This window comes from Pistacia vera, unplaced genomic scaffold, assembly GCF_008641045.1.
Source record: "Pistacia vera cultivar Batoury unplaced genomic scaffold, PisVer_v2 Contig157, whole genome shotgun sequence".
Lineage (NCBI taxonomy): Eukaryota > Viridiplantae > Streptophyta > Magnoliopsida > Sapindales > Anacardiaceae > Pistacia > Pistacia vera.
In genome coordinates this window covers 488,121-504,415 of record NW_022195652.1, presented here as the reverse complement: position 1 = coordinate 504,415, position 16,295 = coordinate 488,121, and the positions used below count along the sequence as shown (strand labels likewise).

Sequence of the window (16,295 nt, the reverse complement as noted above, 5' to 3'; positions counted from 1 at the left end):
TTAGACAAAGCCATTTACGTAGACTATACTCATTTTGAATATCTAATTAATAATCCAATATTCATCAAACATTTATGCTATCTCCCATCACAAGCCTTATCCTACCCTACAACAACAAAATTAATTGTACGCACATTCTTATACAGAAAATATGTTGGAACATGTGCGGTTCAAAGAAAAAAGTGCAAGTTTGGAAAACACAGATTTGCTATAGCTATAGCAAATTTATCCTAGGCAAATTAAATTGAGTAAATATCATAGAAGATGGTAAGCATACTGTAAGTTTATTAAAGTCATCACCCATGACAAATGCATATTCTGCCCTTAATTAAACCCTTACTTTTCTTCCGAAAATCCAGCTGAATGGAACATTAACACTAGTCTTAGCTTGTTTTGCCTTAGCCTGGGCTTTTTTTTCCAATCTTCTAATCCTCCTAGGCAATTCACACACAAAATCTTGAGCTCTATGCCCCTCACCAGAGAGACCCGTCAGCTTCTCCACATTCCATTTTCCTAGAAGAAATTCTAGAATATCTGCGTAGTCCTTGGCTGTGTAGACTCCAAGGCGTTGAGTGACAGCTGAGAAGTGATCGAAAATATTATCATCTTCCCCGTCATACATCAAATGTGCTGGCATTTTAATCTTTTTCCTCATCATCCCATCTAAAGCCAACATTGTGTCATCCGGGTCTACTTCAAAGAGCTTCTCCACGATCTTTGTGTACGCAGTTTCATGTCTTTTCTCATCAGCAGCAATAATACCGCATATTTGTGCTAGTTTCACATCTCCGTGCTCCTTGGCCAGCCTTGCCGTGTTACCATGTGAGATGAATGTTGCTCTCTCTTGGAAGGATGTGTAGATGAATCCATTGTAGGGATTTTTTTCAAATTTAGGATCCTATATTAATTAAAATATACGTTCATTTTATGAGTAGATGATAAGTGGTACTATTAAATTAAATTTATATGAGAAGAATTATCTTACCATCCCTGCTCCTATGAGATACTGAATAGTCTTCTCAATCTGCTTCATGTTGACTCGTCCAGAGAGGTAAAGATACTTATTGAGAAGGTCACCATGTCTATTTTCTTCCGCACTCCAAGCCCTTATCCAAGTTGCCCAAGAACCGAGGCTTGCACCAGTCTCATCCCTTACCCCATCAAGTGTGTTGAGTATTGTTTGGTAAGTTGGAAGGGCTTCTTCTGTAATCATATCACCAACTAATATAACGAAATACTCATCAGGGAGATGACTAACTCTTTCCCTCAATTCCTTGACTTGATCGTAGAATCCTTCAGTTTCAGGTTCTGGCAGAAAATCTGTTGGTTGCCAACTTTTCTCAACAGGCTTTAGGTGCACCAACACATTCTGCTCAGCCCAACCCTCCAAGGATTTGAATAATTCAATCTTCTTTGGTGGAATGGAATGAGTAACTTCACCATATACATATCCTCGACGGCAAGACAGCTTCCTTAACTTCTCGACCTCTCTGTAATAAACAGACAAGAATTAAAAATTCCTAAGTAATTAAATAATTTATGCGTGTTTTAATGTAGCTAGCGCTAATCTAGCGATATAAATCACAAATATTCAAACGCCTTCAAATCATCACCAAACAATGATTTTTAAATGAATTTGATAATATATACTTTATACATTTATAAGCATGCATACAGAACTTTAAGAAACCTGCATGCATGTATATGTTGCATCTTGGCAAAAATTACTAGGCCAATTTAATTGATAACTATGAGCTGTTTCGGATCTATGAAAACAGGAAAAAAACCCAGTTAAAAAAATTGTATTTTTGAAGGGAAGAAAACTCACTTGGTAGTAATAGAAAGAGTAGAGGGCATGAAGTGTCGTAGAGATGTGATTCCATGGGATTGAAGAGAAGGGAGGTTTAAGGACAGGGAGGAGACTATCTTCAGTTTCAGAGCCATCGATCTCAATTTTTTATTGTGTTTAGTAATACATGGCACTGATACAAAGGGAGAAGAAATGGAGAAGACGAAAAAGAAAAAGAAACGAAAAGTGAAAGGAGAAAAGGCGAAAAAGAAAAGGAAAAGTGGAGAAGCAGAGGAAGAGAGTAAGAGAAGAAGACGAAAAAGAAAAAGGAAATTGGTGGAGGAAGAGAAGAAGAAAGACTGAAAAGTCTGAAAAAGAAAGAGAAAGTAGTGAAAGGAGAAGAAGACGAAAAGAAAAATAATTGAGGGGAGAAGCAGTCTGCAATCTGCATAGTGCATACCCAATACCCTTATTTATTTTTTTCAAAACCGGTTTTTAAAACGGATTCCGTTAACCGGTTTAATATTGTCCTTGAACAGTTAATCAAACCAAAAATTCAGTTTAGTTATTTTTTAAAACCAAAACCGAATCGATAGAGATAACAGTGAGCCCAATATTTTTAGGTACCCGGCCCATCCTGTTCTGTCTCGAAAAAGTCAGATTTTACCTGATATTCGCGAGTTTAGGCTTGGGCCTGATTTTAAGGCCCAACCTCGGGTACAAGTCGAGCTTGGGTATATCTTCAGGCCCGGCCCAATAATTTTGTATTAATTATATTATATATTTAATTACAAGATTATCCTATATATATATGCTTATTTTTTTCAAACCCTACATGGATTGATGGATGCACTTTATGGAAAGTTATTTACATATTTGATGAGTATTAAAAAAAAATTAATATTTAAAAATTATTTCTAGAATTAAAAATATAAAAAAATTAAAATTTATTATATATTTAAAAATTCACATTACAAAAATGGGCAAACTTAGGACAGGCCTAAGGTTACAAAAAGCCCGTCGGACCAGACTTCGGCTTTACCTATCATACCTGTAACGGGCCTAGCCCGGGCTTAGGCCTTTGTCATGAGGTCAGGCTTGGACCTCGGCCAAAGGGTACCCAGTCCCAGCTCGGCCTATTGTCATCACTACGAACCGATAAATATGAAAAACCGATTTTTCGATTTAGTTTTGATTCAATTTTCCGGTTCGATTTGGTTTTCAATTTTTTTTTGGGTAGCCCTAAGCACCTTTTATAACGAATTGGCTTTTGAAACCGTGTACAAACGAAAAAGGAAAATATTGTCTCTGTTTTACACTTCTCGATCTATTGAAAGAAAGTCGAACACATATAAACACATACTTTAAATTGAGTTTCAAATTTAACCATATGAAAATGGGTATTTTTATCATAATTGTGCTCAAGCTTTTGAAAATTGGGGCAACCAGACACAGAGCTGCGTGCGTGCATGATTATACGATTGACTAGCGGTAGATATATGAAACCGCACGCTAACATTACTATTACTATAATTAAATACTGTTAATTTAATGATTTAAAATATATTAATAAATTATTATTTATTACTAGGCTCTTTAGTCTACCAATTTGGACTTTCAAGTTCATCATCAAATTAAGACTACATCTTAATTCACATCACATGTCTTGTCTTATACTACTTTACCCAAATATTAATTGAATGCCACATGCTTATACGTGTCATCCATGCCTTCTAACATTGCTTACCTTTTTAAAGAACAAGAAGAAAATTTTAGAGGAAAAATATTTGTAATCCATTGACTAACCGATCTTTTTAATCAAAATCACCGTCTTTCTGTAAATACATTCAAAATTATTTTATGGGTTTATTTGCAAGGGAAACTATTATTAGATTTATTTATGATCAATTATGGTTTTAGATATAAATGCTTAGAGATCTAGTAGATGCATGTATGACTTAAGCTTAACGTTTTATATCAATTACATGGTATAATAAATAGATGCACGCATGAATCTTTAATTTAAGTTTCCAAAACCTAATTGTCCCTTGAATTTCATGGAACAGCCAAAATCTTTTTTTTTTTTAATTTATTTAAATTTCATATGAATCCTTGCTGTTTTATAATATTCTCTCCGTTTCAATATAACTGTCGTCTTAAGTTTTTACACAGTTTTTAATAAATAAAAAACTGTGCAGAGAATTGACTTTTTCCTCATATTGCAGGTGGGAAAATTTTGTTTCCCCCGTTGAAACACATGTGTGAAATATTAAAATAAAGAGAGAGAAATTGTGAAAGATAGGAGATGAGGGGAAGAGATAGATAAAGAGAGAGAGAGAGAGAGGAGTGTGGGGCAGGGTAGAGAAAAAGATAGAGAGAGGAGATGAGGGGCAGAGTGGAGAATAAAAACGTGAGTTAAAAAATAATGAAAGAAGAAAACGTCATTTATTTTGAAAGAGTTAATACCCTCAAAACGACTTTTATAAAGAAATAGAGGAAGTAATATGATGCATGACTATCAATTCTTTGTGGATCATTTCTTTCAATAAAACTCTTCTAGTAACTTACTATAACACATACTCGATCTTTTGCATTTTCCATACTAAACACACTAACTATAATTCTTTTTATAAATTCTAGTCAAGAGACGCTACTTTTTATAAGACTATTCCTTTAGAAGTTGTATCATATGGATCCTACAGAGAAAATATCTTGACCTGAATGTAATTAAAGGATGCCTGTCGGTGGCAAATTCAATTGAGTAAATATCATAGAAGATGGTAAGCATACTTGTAAGTTTATTAAAGTGATGACCCATAACACATGCATATTCTGCCCTTAATTAAACCCTTATTTTTCTTCCGAAAATCCAGCTGAAGGGAACATTAACACTAGTGTTAGCTTGTTTTGTCCTTGCCTGAGCTTTATCTGCCAATCTTCTAATCCTCCTAGGCAATTCACACACAAAATCTTGAGCTCTATGCCCCTCACCGGAGAGACCCGTCAGCTTCTCCACATTCCATTTTCCTAGAAGAAATTCTAGAATATCTGCGTAGTCCTTGGCTGTGTAGACTCCAAGGCGTTGAGTGACAGCTGAGAAGTGATCGAAAATATTATCATCTTCCCCGTCATACATCAAATGTGCTGGCATTTTAATCTTTTTCCTCATCATCCCATCTAAAGCCAAGATTGTGTCATCCGGGTCTACTTCAAAGAGCTTCTCCACGATCTTTGTGTACGCAGTTTCATGTCTTTTCTCATCAGCAGCAATAATACCGCATATTTGTGCTAGTTTCACATCTCCGTGCTCCTTGGCCAGCCTTGCCGTGTTACCATGTGAGATGAATGTTGCTCTCTCTTGGAAGGATGTGTAGATGAATCCATTGTAGGGATTTTTTTCAAATTTAGGATCCTATATTAATTAAAGTATATGTTCATTTTATGAGTTTATGATAAGTGGTACTATTAAATTAAATTTATATAATAAGAATTATCTTACCATCCCTGCTCCTATGAGATACTGAATAGTCTTCTCAATCTGCTTCATGTTGACCCGTCCAGAGAGGTAAAGATACTTATTGAGAAGGTCACCATGTCTATTTTCTTCCGCACTCCAAGCCCTTATCCAAGTTGCCCAAGAACCGAGGCTTGCACCAGTCTCATCCCGAACCCCATCAAGTGTGTTGAGTATTGTTTGGTATGTTGGAAGGGCTTCTTCTGTAATCATATCACCAACTAATATGACGAAATACTCATCAGGGAGATGACTAACTCTTTCCCTCAATTCCTTGACTTGATCGTAGAATCCTTCAGTTTCAGGTTCTGGCAGAAAATCTGTTGGTTGCCAACTTTTCTCAACAGGCTTTAGGTGTACCAACACATTCTGCTCAGCCCAACCCTCCAAGGATTTGAATAATTCAATCTTCTCTGGTGGAATGGAATGAGTAACTTCACCACATACATCTCCTCGACGGCAATACAGCTTCCTTAAATTCTCAACCTCTCTGTAATAAACAGACGAGAATTAAAAATTCCTAAGTAATTAAATAATTTATGCATGTTTTAATGTAGCTAGCGCTAATCTAGCGATATAAATCGCAAATATTCAAATGCCTTCAAATCATCACCAAACAATAATTTTTAAATAAATTTGATAATATATACTTTATACATTTATAAGCATGCATACAGAACTCTAAGAAACCTGCATGCATGTATATGCTGCATCTTGGAAAAAATTACTAGGCCAATTTAATTGATAACGACGAGCTTTTGGGATCTATGAAAACAGGAAACAAAACCCTGTTAAAAATAATGATTGATTGACCTATAAATTGTATTTTTGAAGGGAAGAAAACTCACTTGGTAGTAATAGAAAGAGTAGAAGGCATGAAGTGTCGTGGAGATGTGATGCCATGGGATTGAAGAGAAGGGTGGTTTAAGGACAAGGAGGAGACTGTCTTCAGTTTCAGAGCCATCGATCTCAATTTTTTATCGTGTTTAGTAATGCATGGCACTGATACGAAAGGAGAAGCACCTTTTATAACGAATTGGCTTTTGAAATCGTGTACGTTCGAAAAAGGAAATATTGTCTCTGTTTTACACTTCTCGATCTATTGAAAGAAAGTCGAACACATATAAACACATTTTAATACTTTAAATTGAGTTTCAAATTTAATCATATGAAAATGGGTATTTCTATCATAATTGTGCTCAAGCTTCTGAAAACTGCGGCAACCAGACATAGAACTGTGGGCGTGCATGATTATAAGAGGATGAATAGAAATTGAGAAAAAGGCCTTACGAAATAAAAATGTGAGGTACTGAGGTTGGCGTAATTTCTTTGAAAACGATAAAAAACGTGCATAACAGAATGGAAGGTGGATTTCAAACATGCTATTGCCACCTTCATATACCGGAGTTGCATTACGTAATATCATATTGCAACCCACACAAAATTGAAGTTGAAATATTATTAGACTCCCGCTTTGCGTCCAGAGTTGTATCATCAGAAATTACTCCATCACCATATATGCATTTTTAATATTTTATTTTCTTTTGTTATAACAATCTAAAATATGAAATCTAACTATAATGGAAATCACATATTTCACTCTTAAAGAGCATATATTATATGTTATATGTTGAAAGTCAAGCCGTTGATTGCATTTATTTGATTCTTTTGTTTCAATGTTATGTATTAGTTAGTGTATTTTGTTTTTTATGAGTTTTTATTACTTTAAGAGTTTTTTATTTCTTAGTTATTATTTTTCTTTTACAAGAAGATTGAATTCTTAATTGTCAAATTTTCTTGATTTATTTTTATTATTTTCCTTTAAGAAATATTTTTTTCTGGAATTGTCTCACTATTGTAATCTATTTATTTTTGTCTTCTTTATTCAATAAAAAGGAAGATCACAGAGGAAATTGAATTGATGTTCTTTCATACTTTCATTCTTTATTTTCTTCATGACATCAGAGTGGGTTTAATGCTCTCTTTGTCTCTATCATCAAGTTTTTCTTACTTGTTATCTCTGCATTAATAAATAGAGAAAGAAGGTCAAGGAAATCACGTCTCTGTCGAGGAGTCATCACCTTCTAAACCAAGTTCGTTTAATAAAGAGCAAATGGAGACGCTTCAAAAATTACTGTCTCCTCTTATGTCAGCTCAGTCGCAAACCGGCTCATCTTCCAACTAAGTCATTGGTTACAGAATGTTCAATCACAAAGATAATTTTTTGAGTGTCTTTACTGTGGGTAAGAAACGTAAAAAACCTTGGATTATGGACTCAAGAGCATCTGATCACATGACGGGAGATGCAACATGTTTGATACATATAACCCATGTCCAAATAATTTAAAAGTCCGAATAGCAGATGATTCGCTATCAAAGGTTATCAGTACAGGCTTAGTTGTGATATCAAAGGACCTTACTCTCAACTCTGCTCTTTTTGTTCTTAACTTGGAATGTAATCTATTGTCAATTAGTAAACTCACTATGGAAAAGAGGTGTGTTATTAATTTTTCCTCCACTCATTGTGAATTTCAGGATTTGAATTCGGGGAAGACGATGGAGACCCAACGCCATTCCCCCCCCCCCCCCCCCCAAAAAAACAGAAGAAAAATCGCTTACCTTCTGGGGTGCGTGACCGAAGACGGATCTTGTTTCGGATATCGGAGAGACGCCAATCGGAAAAGAAGAACTTCCAGTTTGCAAGGATTTTTCGCTTGAGGCAGAAGGGATTTTGGTGGCATCATATGAAAAATTTGGGCTTTTATATGGACTACGAACCGACGGTTACCATCACTCGGAATCGAAACGACAGTCTTCTCTCTCTCCCCGCATTAAATGCGCCCCACGCCGCATTCAATGTTGTGATGAGGGTTGTCGTTTCGAGTGTGCCGTGCAATTAATGCTCTATCAAAACAACGCCGGGTCAGCACACAACGCATTTAATGCGCCTGCCAGACGCTTTAACATGTGCAGAGCACCTGACAGCGCAGAAGCAGGCTCATTGAATCTCCAAGGCACGATAAGAAACGCCCGATGAATCCAGGTCGCTAGGATGATGATTGTCAGGTCGTTTGGGCAAAGATTATGCGGGGTCGTGTTCGCAAAAGGCCCCGTCCCGAGCTTCTTCCATTCAGGTCGAAATTACCAGAACCTCCAATCACGGCATGACTTAGTTTCCAAGGTTCGATCCTCAAACCTTAAAAACTAGGGGACTTCTGTTATGCCTGGGAAATCAAGGGCTGACGGGGGAAATCACGTGATGAAGTGTGACCTGCTCCCGTCAGAACGGTAAGCACACGTCAAGCCTGCCAAACGCTATGGAGCTCCCACGTGTCCATTTCCCTGCTCCAAATCGCGTGAAATCAACTTGGGAAGTGGGCAATGTGACATAAAGTCGGATTATGTCTTGACATTCACACCAACCCAAGGATTTAATGATGATTACTTGCATTCGTCTTGTTACAAAAGGAGGAAGACCCCTTCATTAAGGGGATTCGGCTATTTTCACACTCGGAACTAGCTCTCTCGCTCTCTCTCTCTCTCTCTCTCTCTCTCTCTTTTTTGTAAACTTTGTATTTATTTTTCCCAATCATTTGTAAGTCAATCCGCCATGCGACCTGACCCACAATACTAATATAAATCAGTGGACGTAAGACTTGCTACCTTAGCATCCGAACCACTTTAAAAAGCTCTCATTGCATTTATTGCGCATTTTTCTACCCATAATCACTGTGTCTCTTGACCGATCAATGTTGTGCACGTGACAATTAGTTGGTGTTAGAATCACGCATCAACAGTTTAGTTCAGGATTTGAATTCGGGGAAGACGATTAGTAATGCTGAGGAATGCTCTGGACTCTACATCCTTAAGGAGTGCCACTATCCACAAGAACAATCTCAAAAGGCAATTAGTGTTAATTCTTTTTTACACGACCCGCCTCGACCCTCCCTATCCCATAAGCTCCGGATGCACCTATGAGACTCGGACGGCCGAGACTTGCCGTGTAGGAATCTAAAAAATAAAAAAACCTATATTCTAAATAAACTTTTCATAAAAACATTCGCTTGGATTCGTTTTGAAAGCATAAGCACATAAGATATATATATATATATATATATATTTTTTTTTTTTTTTTTGAAAATATAAAAGCTAACTCGTACGTTTGTAAAATATAAAAACGGATGGCATTAGATCTTCATATCTTTTATAATCAACATAGGGATAAAACATAATTCTGTAGCAGGAACAAGCATGACATTTTTACACACATGATGAGTCGATGACGTATGAGCCCAACCTCAAGAGGAATCACTCATCAGCAAGACTCTTCCTGTGAACTTGGGGAAAATGGTCTAAAAATGGGTGAGCTGAAATACTCAGTGAGTGGGGGATTGGGAAGAGTTTGCAAAACATTCTTGAAACAATAGTCATGACATCAAATAGTTCTTATGAAATCCTGAAAACAACATGATTCTATGAACGTGTTATGGAAGTAACTAAATCATTCCTGTATGCATGTATAACTCGTTTCTAATATTGTTCTAAGTACTGTACTCTCATCATTTAAGCTGAAAACAAATTCTGAATTATAGCTCACAATTGAATGTTTAAAATTCTTTTTCTAAAAACTTAAAACATAAGTGTAAATGCTTATGCTTCTGGGAACAATATTTCCTGTAAGGCATGCTGTAACCATCTATGTCATCACTCAAGAATGCATATGATTATGAAAGTAATAACTCTACTAGTCATGCTGCAAACATCCAAACCATCATTCAATGAACACTCATGATTCACAAAACAAAATCTGGTAACTAAATTTATAACTATTGTGATGATATAAAATTGAAAACTGATTTTTCTGAAACTATGCACTAATAACTGATTTTGGAATACTGTAAACTTTATGCTGATAACTGAACTTTAAACTGAATACTGTAGCTTTTACTGGTACTGAAAACTCTAAGCTGATATCTTATTTCAAAAACTGTGGCTAATACTGAAAACTCTCTTAATAATTTGAAAACTCATATTAAGACTATCGCTCATAACTGATACTCAAAACTGAATGTGATTTTGAACATTCTAAGACTGATTATGATATTAATAACAGATAACTCTCACCGCAACTATTACCCTCGGGGAAGTCTGTCTTACCTGGTGGGCGTCCCACGTGCAGGCAAAGCAAGGGATGTACCTGTTATACTCGGTAAGATCTATCATCGCGTGGGCAAAGCCACCAAAACTGTCATATCTGGCAGACCGCTCAACACCCAGGCAGAGCCAATAAAATCTATCATAAGCATGCGCAGAGCCAAAATCTGAAACTGTCATACCCGACGGAATCCTGCATCGCTCGGGCAGAGCCAAAAATCTGTATCTCTAGGGGACAAGTACTTTGCAGGGTGGTTTGTATGTCATTACTATACTTATTCTTAACCCAATACATTATATTTCTTCAAAACATAGGCCTTTATAAAATTATTAAAAGTTTATGAAATGATCTATGGTAGTGTATTATGGGCTAAAATGTAAGTAAAGACAAGTAATGAAATAAACATGAGGGAGCCAAAAGAAACTTTACACAATTATTAATTAAGTCTACAATTCACGTGGCAGGCACTTCCACAAAGCTCGATGCATCGTAGTTTTAAATACATTCTCAATATTCTTAAGCTTAACACTTAAACCCTGACAAAATAGTAACATGTAATTACTATTTAAGGTTTGCACTCCATGTGAGTCTCATAGACATGAAAAGCACAGATTTGCATTTATTGCTTCAAACTCAATGCAACATACAAAAAGAATATCAATTTTCTATAGCCGTCATATTTGACTACTTGAACTTGTAGAAAATTACATATTATTCAGTTTTCCATGAACCCCATACACCAATTTAATTAAAACCAAAACCCAAGCCCTATATCCATCAAGGAAAATGATAGAGTTATTAAAAATTACACATCGAATGACGTGACATAATCCTAACTGTTGATTAATATTAACTTGTAATGAATTAACGGTCAAGATTTTATCACGTTATTCGGTACACGAATTCGGTGCATATCCTTCGGTAACTATAACATTACTCATCCATCAATTAATACTATATATAACATGTCAAACTCTAATTTGATCACATATGCAGATAATATAATCAAAGTATATATATATATATATCAAAAAGTAATGAATTACGTTATGCATTTGAAAATGTGTATCTCATGGAAATAAAAAGTGGTCACTGAATATTTAAAAAGCAGTACTCAAAACTCAACTTACTGCAGATGTAAAATTTCCTTCTCCCACTACACATTTTCTTCGTTTAACTATTTATCAACAATGTCAATTCATCTCCACCCGAATAAAACAACACTTCCAAGCATTTTGACAATTACAAAACTTTGCCAAAATCAATATTTCAACAAGTCAAAGGCAAGATCTACCAATAACCATATTTAAAACAAGCATAATTTCAAAAGCAATTGATATAGGGAACCATGATTTTGACATGCAAGACTTGAAACTCAATTTTCTTTTGTAAAAGATTTTTATGTTTTATCCACTCACCAAATCAAGCTATAGTTTCAATGGGGCATTCTAGACAAATATATGTTGATCAGTAATATTTTCTAGTCATTTCAGAATCAATAACTATTTAAAACACAATTTTTTTTCAACTCATTTAAATCTGCCAACTATTTCCAAAATTGAGGTTGACTTGTAAAATTCATAACAATTCAACCCTTAATCTAAACCTCATGAAACTCTCCAGAATTAAACTAGACACATATAGGATTCACCAGAATTTAAAATCACTCAATTTGGATAAGTATAAGTGCATTATTTCAGTTCTTAAAAATGCATGCTCTACAGAAAACATGAAATTCCAGAATTTCATAGCAGAATTCAAAATTTATAAAAAAAAAATCCAATACTTTGAATTTTGGGGTGAAATCAATTTTCAAACAATCTCTAATAAGTCTAAAACAAAATATCTGAAATTTAGCTCATTTGCAAGCCCGAAACATATATAAAATTTTCAGAAGTTCAAGCTATCAGAATTTCACAGCATAACTTTTTATAACCAAAAACATACTTTAATAACTCTTGGTTCTTTAGAATCAACATATATGCTCTATCCATATAAAACTATTGCTTTAAATCTCCAATTTCAGTTAACCACAATAGTCAGCCACCATATCCAACATACAATTTCCCATAATTTCTTTTCTATTCACAAACATTATGTATATGCATAAAATGCACACATGCATGCCAAGTTCAACATTTCTAATTCTGCCCATTTTATAACCTTTCCCCATCTACTCTTCAAATCAACAACATCCACAACTCATCTCTATGATACAAACAATATTCCAAATAATCAATTTAAACATAACTTTTAAATGCTTGAAACAATAAACATCAAGTAACATGCAACTTGAAAAATGCAAACTTTAGAAAAGGATTTAATGCATTTTCCACTCACTAAAATTTCCAGATTTCATCAAGACATGGTGCTAGAATCGAAACAGGACATGCAGCACTTCAAAGTCAGCTCAGCCGACACATGCAAGGCAAATTTAACAAGATATCACACCAAAATTTGGATCAAACACTATAATAGAAATCAACACTTTACATGCAAGCAGGAATTGAGTTTTTAAAAGAGTTTTTGGCTGGTCCACTCACCATTCAGCTCAACCGAACTAAAATTGAAGGCTCAAGCACTCTCCTCCATTTTTCTCTTTCGTTCCTAACATCAAGAACAATAATGGGTTAATTTCTCTTGGATTGAAGAAGAAATTTAGCATATCCACCTCCCAATCTACATGCATGGACCATTAGAAACTGGGTTATGGCCGATCTGCTCTTTTTCTTTCTTCTCTCCAATTCTATTTCGCTTCATTTCCTCCATTGCTCTCTTGCTCAACCTCTCGGCCAACCCACTCTTTTATCCCTTCTCTCTTTTTTTTTTTTTTTTTCCTTTTCTTCTTCTTCCTTTCTCCTCATCCTTCTCTTCTTTCTCTCTTCCTTTCTCTTTTTCTTTTCTTTCTCTCGGTTTTCTTCTCTCATATTTCTTCTTCTTCCTTTTGGGCGAACTGCCCAGTTTTTTTCTTCTTTAAAACTAAAATAGTTTTTCTGAAATTATAATCTGCCCCCCAAAATCTCTTAATTTCATGTAACCCCTCCGCATCAGCTTTTTCTTCAAAAATCTCTTCTTTCTCTCTTCCTTTCTCTTTTTCTTTTCTTTCTCTCGGTTTTCTTCTCTCATCTTTCTTCTTCTTCCTTTTGGGTGAACTGCCCAGTTTTTTTCTTCTTTAAAACTAAAATAGTTTTTCTGAAATTATAATCTGCCCCCCAAAATCTCTTAATTTCATGTAACCCCTCCGCATCAGCTTTTTCTTCAAAAATCTCCAGATTTTTGCCCCTTGTTAATGCAAACCCAGCAACTTCCTTTTCTTGCAATTTCACTCCCAATAAAACTTTTAAAAACTAACAGAAATTCCCTTCCATAAAAATAAAATCACAAGGAAAATGTAATATATTTAAAAAAATGGGGTTTCACATTCTTTCTGTTTCTTGTCAAAATAACGATAGTGAAATCATGATGTGGCACTATCGCTTAGGTCATCGAAATTTTATGTATCTCAAGCATTTATTTCCATCCTTACTTAACAAAAATCCAAAATCCTTTGAGTGTGAAATCTGTCAATTATCAAAACATGTTCGATCTCATTTTAACATTCAACCTTACAAAGCGTCTAGTTCATTCTCAATGATTCATAGTGATATTTGGGGTCCATCAAAAATAAAAAATGTAACAGGTGCAAGGTGGTTTGTCTCATTCATAGATGATCACACTAGATAAACCTGAGTATTCCTCATGAAAGAAAAATCAGAAACGGTTCAAATATTCAAAAGTTTCAAAGATATGATTTAGACCCAATTCCGATAAAAAATACAAATCCTAAAGTCTAATAATGCTAGAGATTATTTCAACTCCAACGTAGGAGAATTTCTAGCAAAAGAATGAATAGTTCACTTAAGTTAATGTATAGAGACGCCATAACAAAATGGAATCGCTAAAAGAAAAAATAGACATTTACTAGAGCTGGCTAGATCGCTCATGTTCGCAACAACTGTACCAAAATATCTCTGGGGGGAAGTAGTTCTTACAACAACTTACTTTATCAATAGAATGTCGTCTAGAGTTCTAAAAATCAACACACCTTGTCACACCCTCCTAAAATCCTTTCCAACAACTCGTCTTATTTCCACCATCCCACCCAAAAATTTTGGGTGCTCTGTCTTTGTCCATGTCCATCAACAACATAGAAGTAAACTTGATCCTAGGTCGCTCAAGTGCATCTTTCTTAGGTATTCCTCAAATCAAAAAGGGTATAAGTATTACTCTCCAGTCACACAGAAATTACATTATTCGATGGACATCACCTTTTTTGAAAACCAGCCTTACTACCCCAAAACTGATATTCAAGAGGAGAATTTAGCCAAGGAATATCAATTTTGGGACTTTGAGTCACTCATTGAGTCACCCATCATCACAGAAAATCACATTTATCTACAGCCTCCTAATTAACTCCTACTGGTTGAAAACACTGAGTTCATTGTTAACTTGCGGGATAAGGAGCACATCCAAAAGGAAATAGAGCAAGAAGCACTTCCTCAACAAATCCATGAAGTTGAACCAAGTCTGAATTCGGGCAAAATTCCAGGTAACAATATTTTTGACTTAGGTAGTGCTGTTGATTTCGAGTTAGAAAATGATATTCTGAATATGCCTATAGCTTGGAGAAAATGAGTTAGATCATGCACTCAGCATCCCATTGGGAATTTTATTTCATGATAAAGTATCACCATTTTTCCGTGCCTTTACTGTTGGCATCACAGAGATACAGGTTCCTCAAAACATTCAGGAAGCTTTCAAGTGTCCTAAGTGGAAAACTGTAGTTGATGAGGAAGTTCAGGCTCTTGAAAAGAATGGTACTTAGGAAATTACTGAACTCCCGAGGGGAAGAAACCAGTTTGGTGTAAATGGATTTTCACAGTAAAGTGTAAGGCATGTGGGAATGTGGACATGTACAAAGCGAGGTTGATCTCCAAAGGATTTACTGAATCATATGGCATTGACTATCAGGAAACATTTGCTCTTGTTGCCAAGCTCAATACCATTCGTGTACTGCTTCATCAACTCAATGTAAAGAATGTCTTTCTCAATGGCGACTTGGAAGAAAAAGTGTATATGGAAATTCCTACAGGCTTAGAATCAAGATTCAATGTCAACAAGGTATGTCGTCTCAGAAAATCCTTGTATGGCTTAAAACAGTCTCCTCGTGCCTGGTTTGAAAGATTCACTAATGTAGTGAAAAGGTAAGAGTACTCTCAATGTCAGTCAGACCATACATTATTTGTGAAGCACTTATCTGATAGGAAATTGGTTGTTATCATTGTATATGTGGACGATATCATTCTGACAGGTGATCACGAGGAGGAACTATGTAAGATTAAACAATTCCTTACAAAGGAGTTTGAAATCAAGCATCTCGGGAACCTCAAATTTTTATCTCGAAATGGAGATTGCACAGTCAAAGAAAGGTATAGCAGTCTCACAATGTAAATATGTTTTGGATTTACTAAATGAAACAGGAATGCTAGGATGCAAGCCTGCAGAAACTCCTATGTCTTCAACTGTCAAACTTGTTAACAATGATGATAGTGCACCAGTTGATAAAAGAATGTATCAGCGCCTTGTAGGGAAGCTCATATATTGATCTCATACAAGGTTAGACATAGGTTTCTCAATAAGTGTGGTAAGTCAATTCATGAACAATCCTATTGAGATTCACATGACATCTATCTATAGAATATTGAGATACCTCAAAATGAGACCTGGTAAAGGTATTTTCTTCCAAAGAACGATCAAGAGGAATATTGAGATATTTTCAGATGCAAACTAGGCAGGTT

At 35.4% G+C, this 16,295-nt stretch overlaps 1 protein-coding gene across 3 annotated transcripts; it reads right to left on the bottom strand.

The window, feature by feature from the left end:
• Positions 1-58: 58 nt before the first annotated feature.
• On the bottom strand, positions 59-6,289 carry LOC116124812 (stearoyl-[acyl-carrier-protein] 9-desaturase 5, chloroplastic-like). Of its 3 annotated transcripts, none has more exons than XM_031410563.1 (3): positions 6,152-6,289; positions 986-1,490; positions 59-898 (listed from the first exon to the last, which is right to left on the bottom strand). In XM_031410563.1, exons 1-3 carry the CDS (start codon positions 6,265-6,267, stop codon positions 329-331), a joined length of 1,191 nt encoding a protein of 396 aa, XP_031266423.1. In that variant the 5' UTR covers positions 6,268-6,289; the 3' UTR covers positions 59-328. The 3 variants fall into 3 exon arrangements, with proteins under 3 accessions (XP_031266423.1, XP_031266422.1, XP_031266421.1); XM_031410562.1 differs by lacking the exon at positions 6,152-6,289 and adding an exon at positions 1,829-2,077; XM_031410561.1 differs by lacking the exons at positions 59-898; positions 986-1,490 and adding exons at positions 4,479-5,201; positions 5,289-5,793.
• Positions 6,290-16,295: the final 10,006 nt, after the last annotated feature.

Excerpts from the sequence above, each read along its gene's own strand:
- LOC116124812 (XM_031410563.1), bottom strand. The coding sequence starts at position 6,267 with ATGGCTCTGAAACTGAAGACAGTCTCCTCCTTGTCCTTAAACCACCCT. Across the intron at positions 1,491-6,151 it reads ACTCTTTCTATTACTACCAA|AGAGGTCGAGAAGTTAAGGA; the intron begins GTGAGTTTTCTT and ends TGTTTATTACAG. Across the intron at positions 899-985 it reads ATCTCATAGGAGCAGGGATG|GATCCTAAATTTGAAAAAAA; the intron begins GTAAGATAATTC and ends TAATTAATATAG.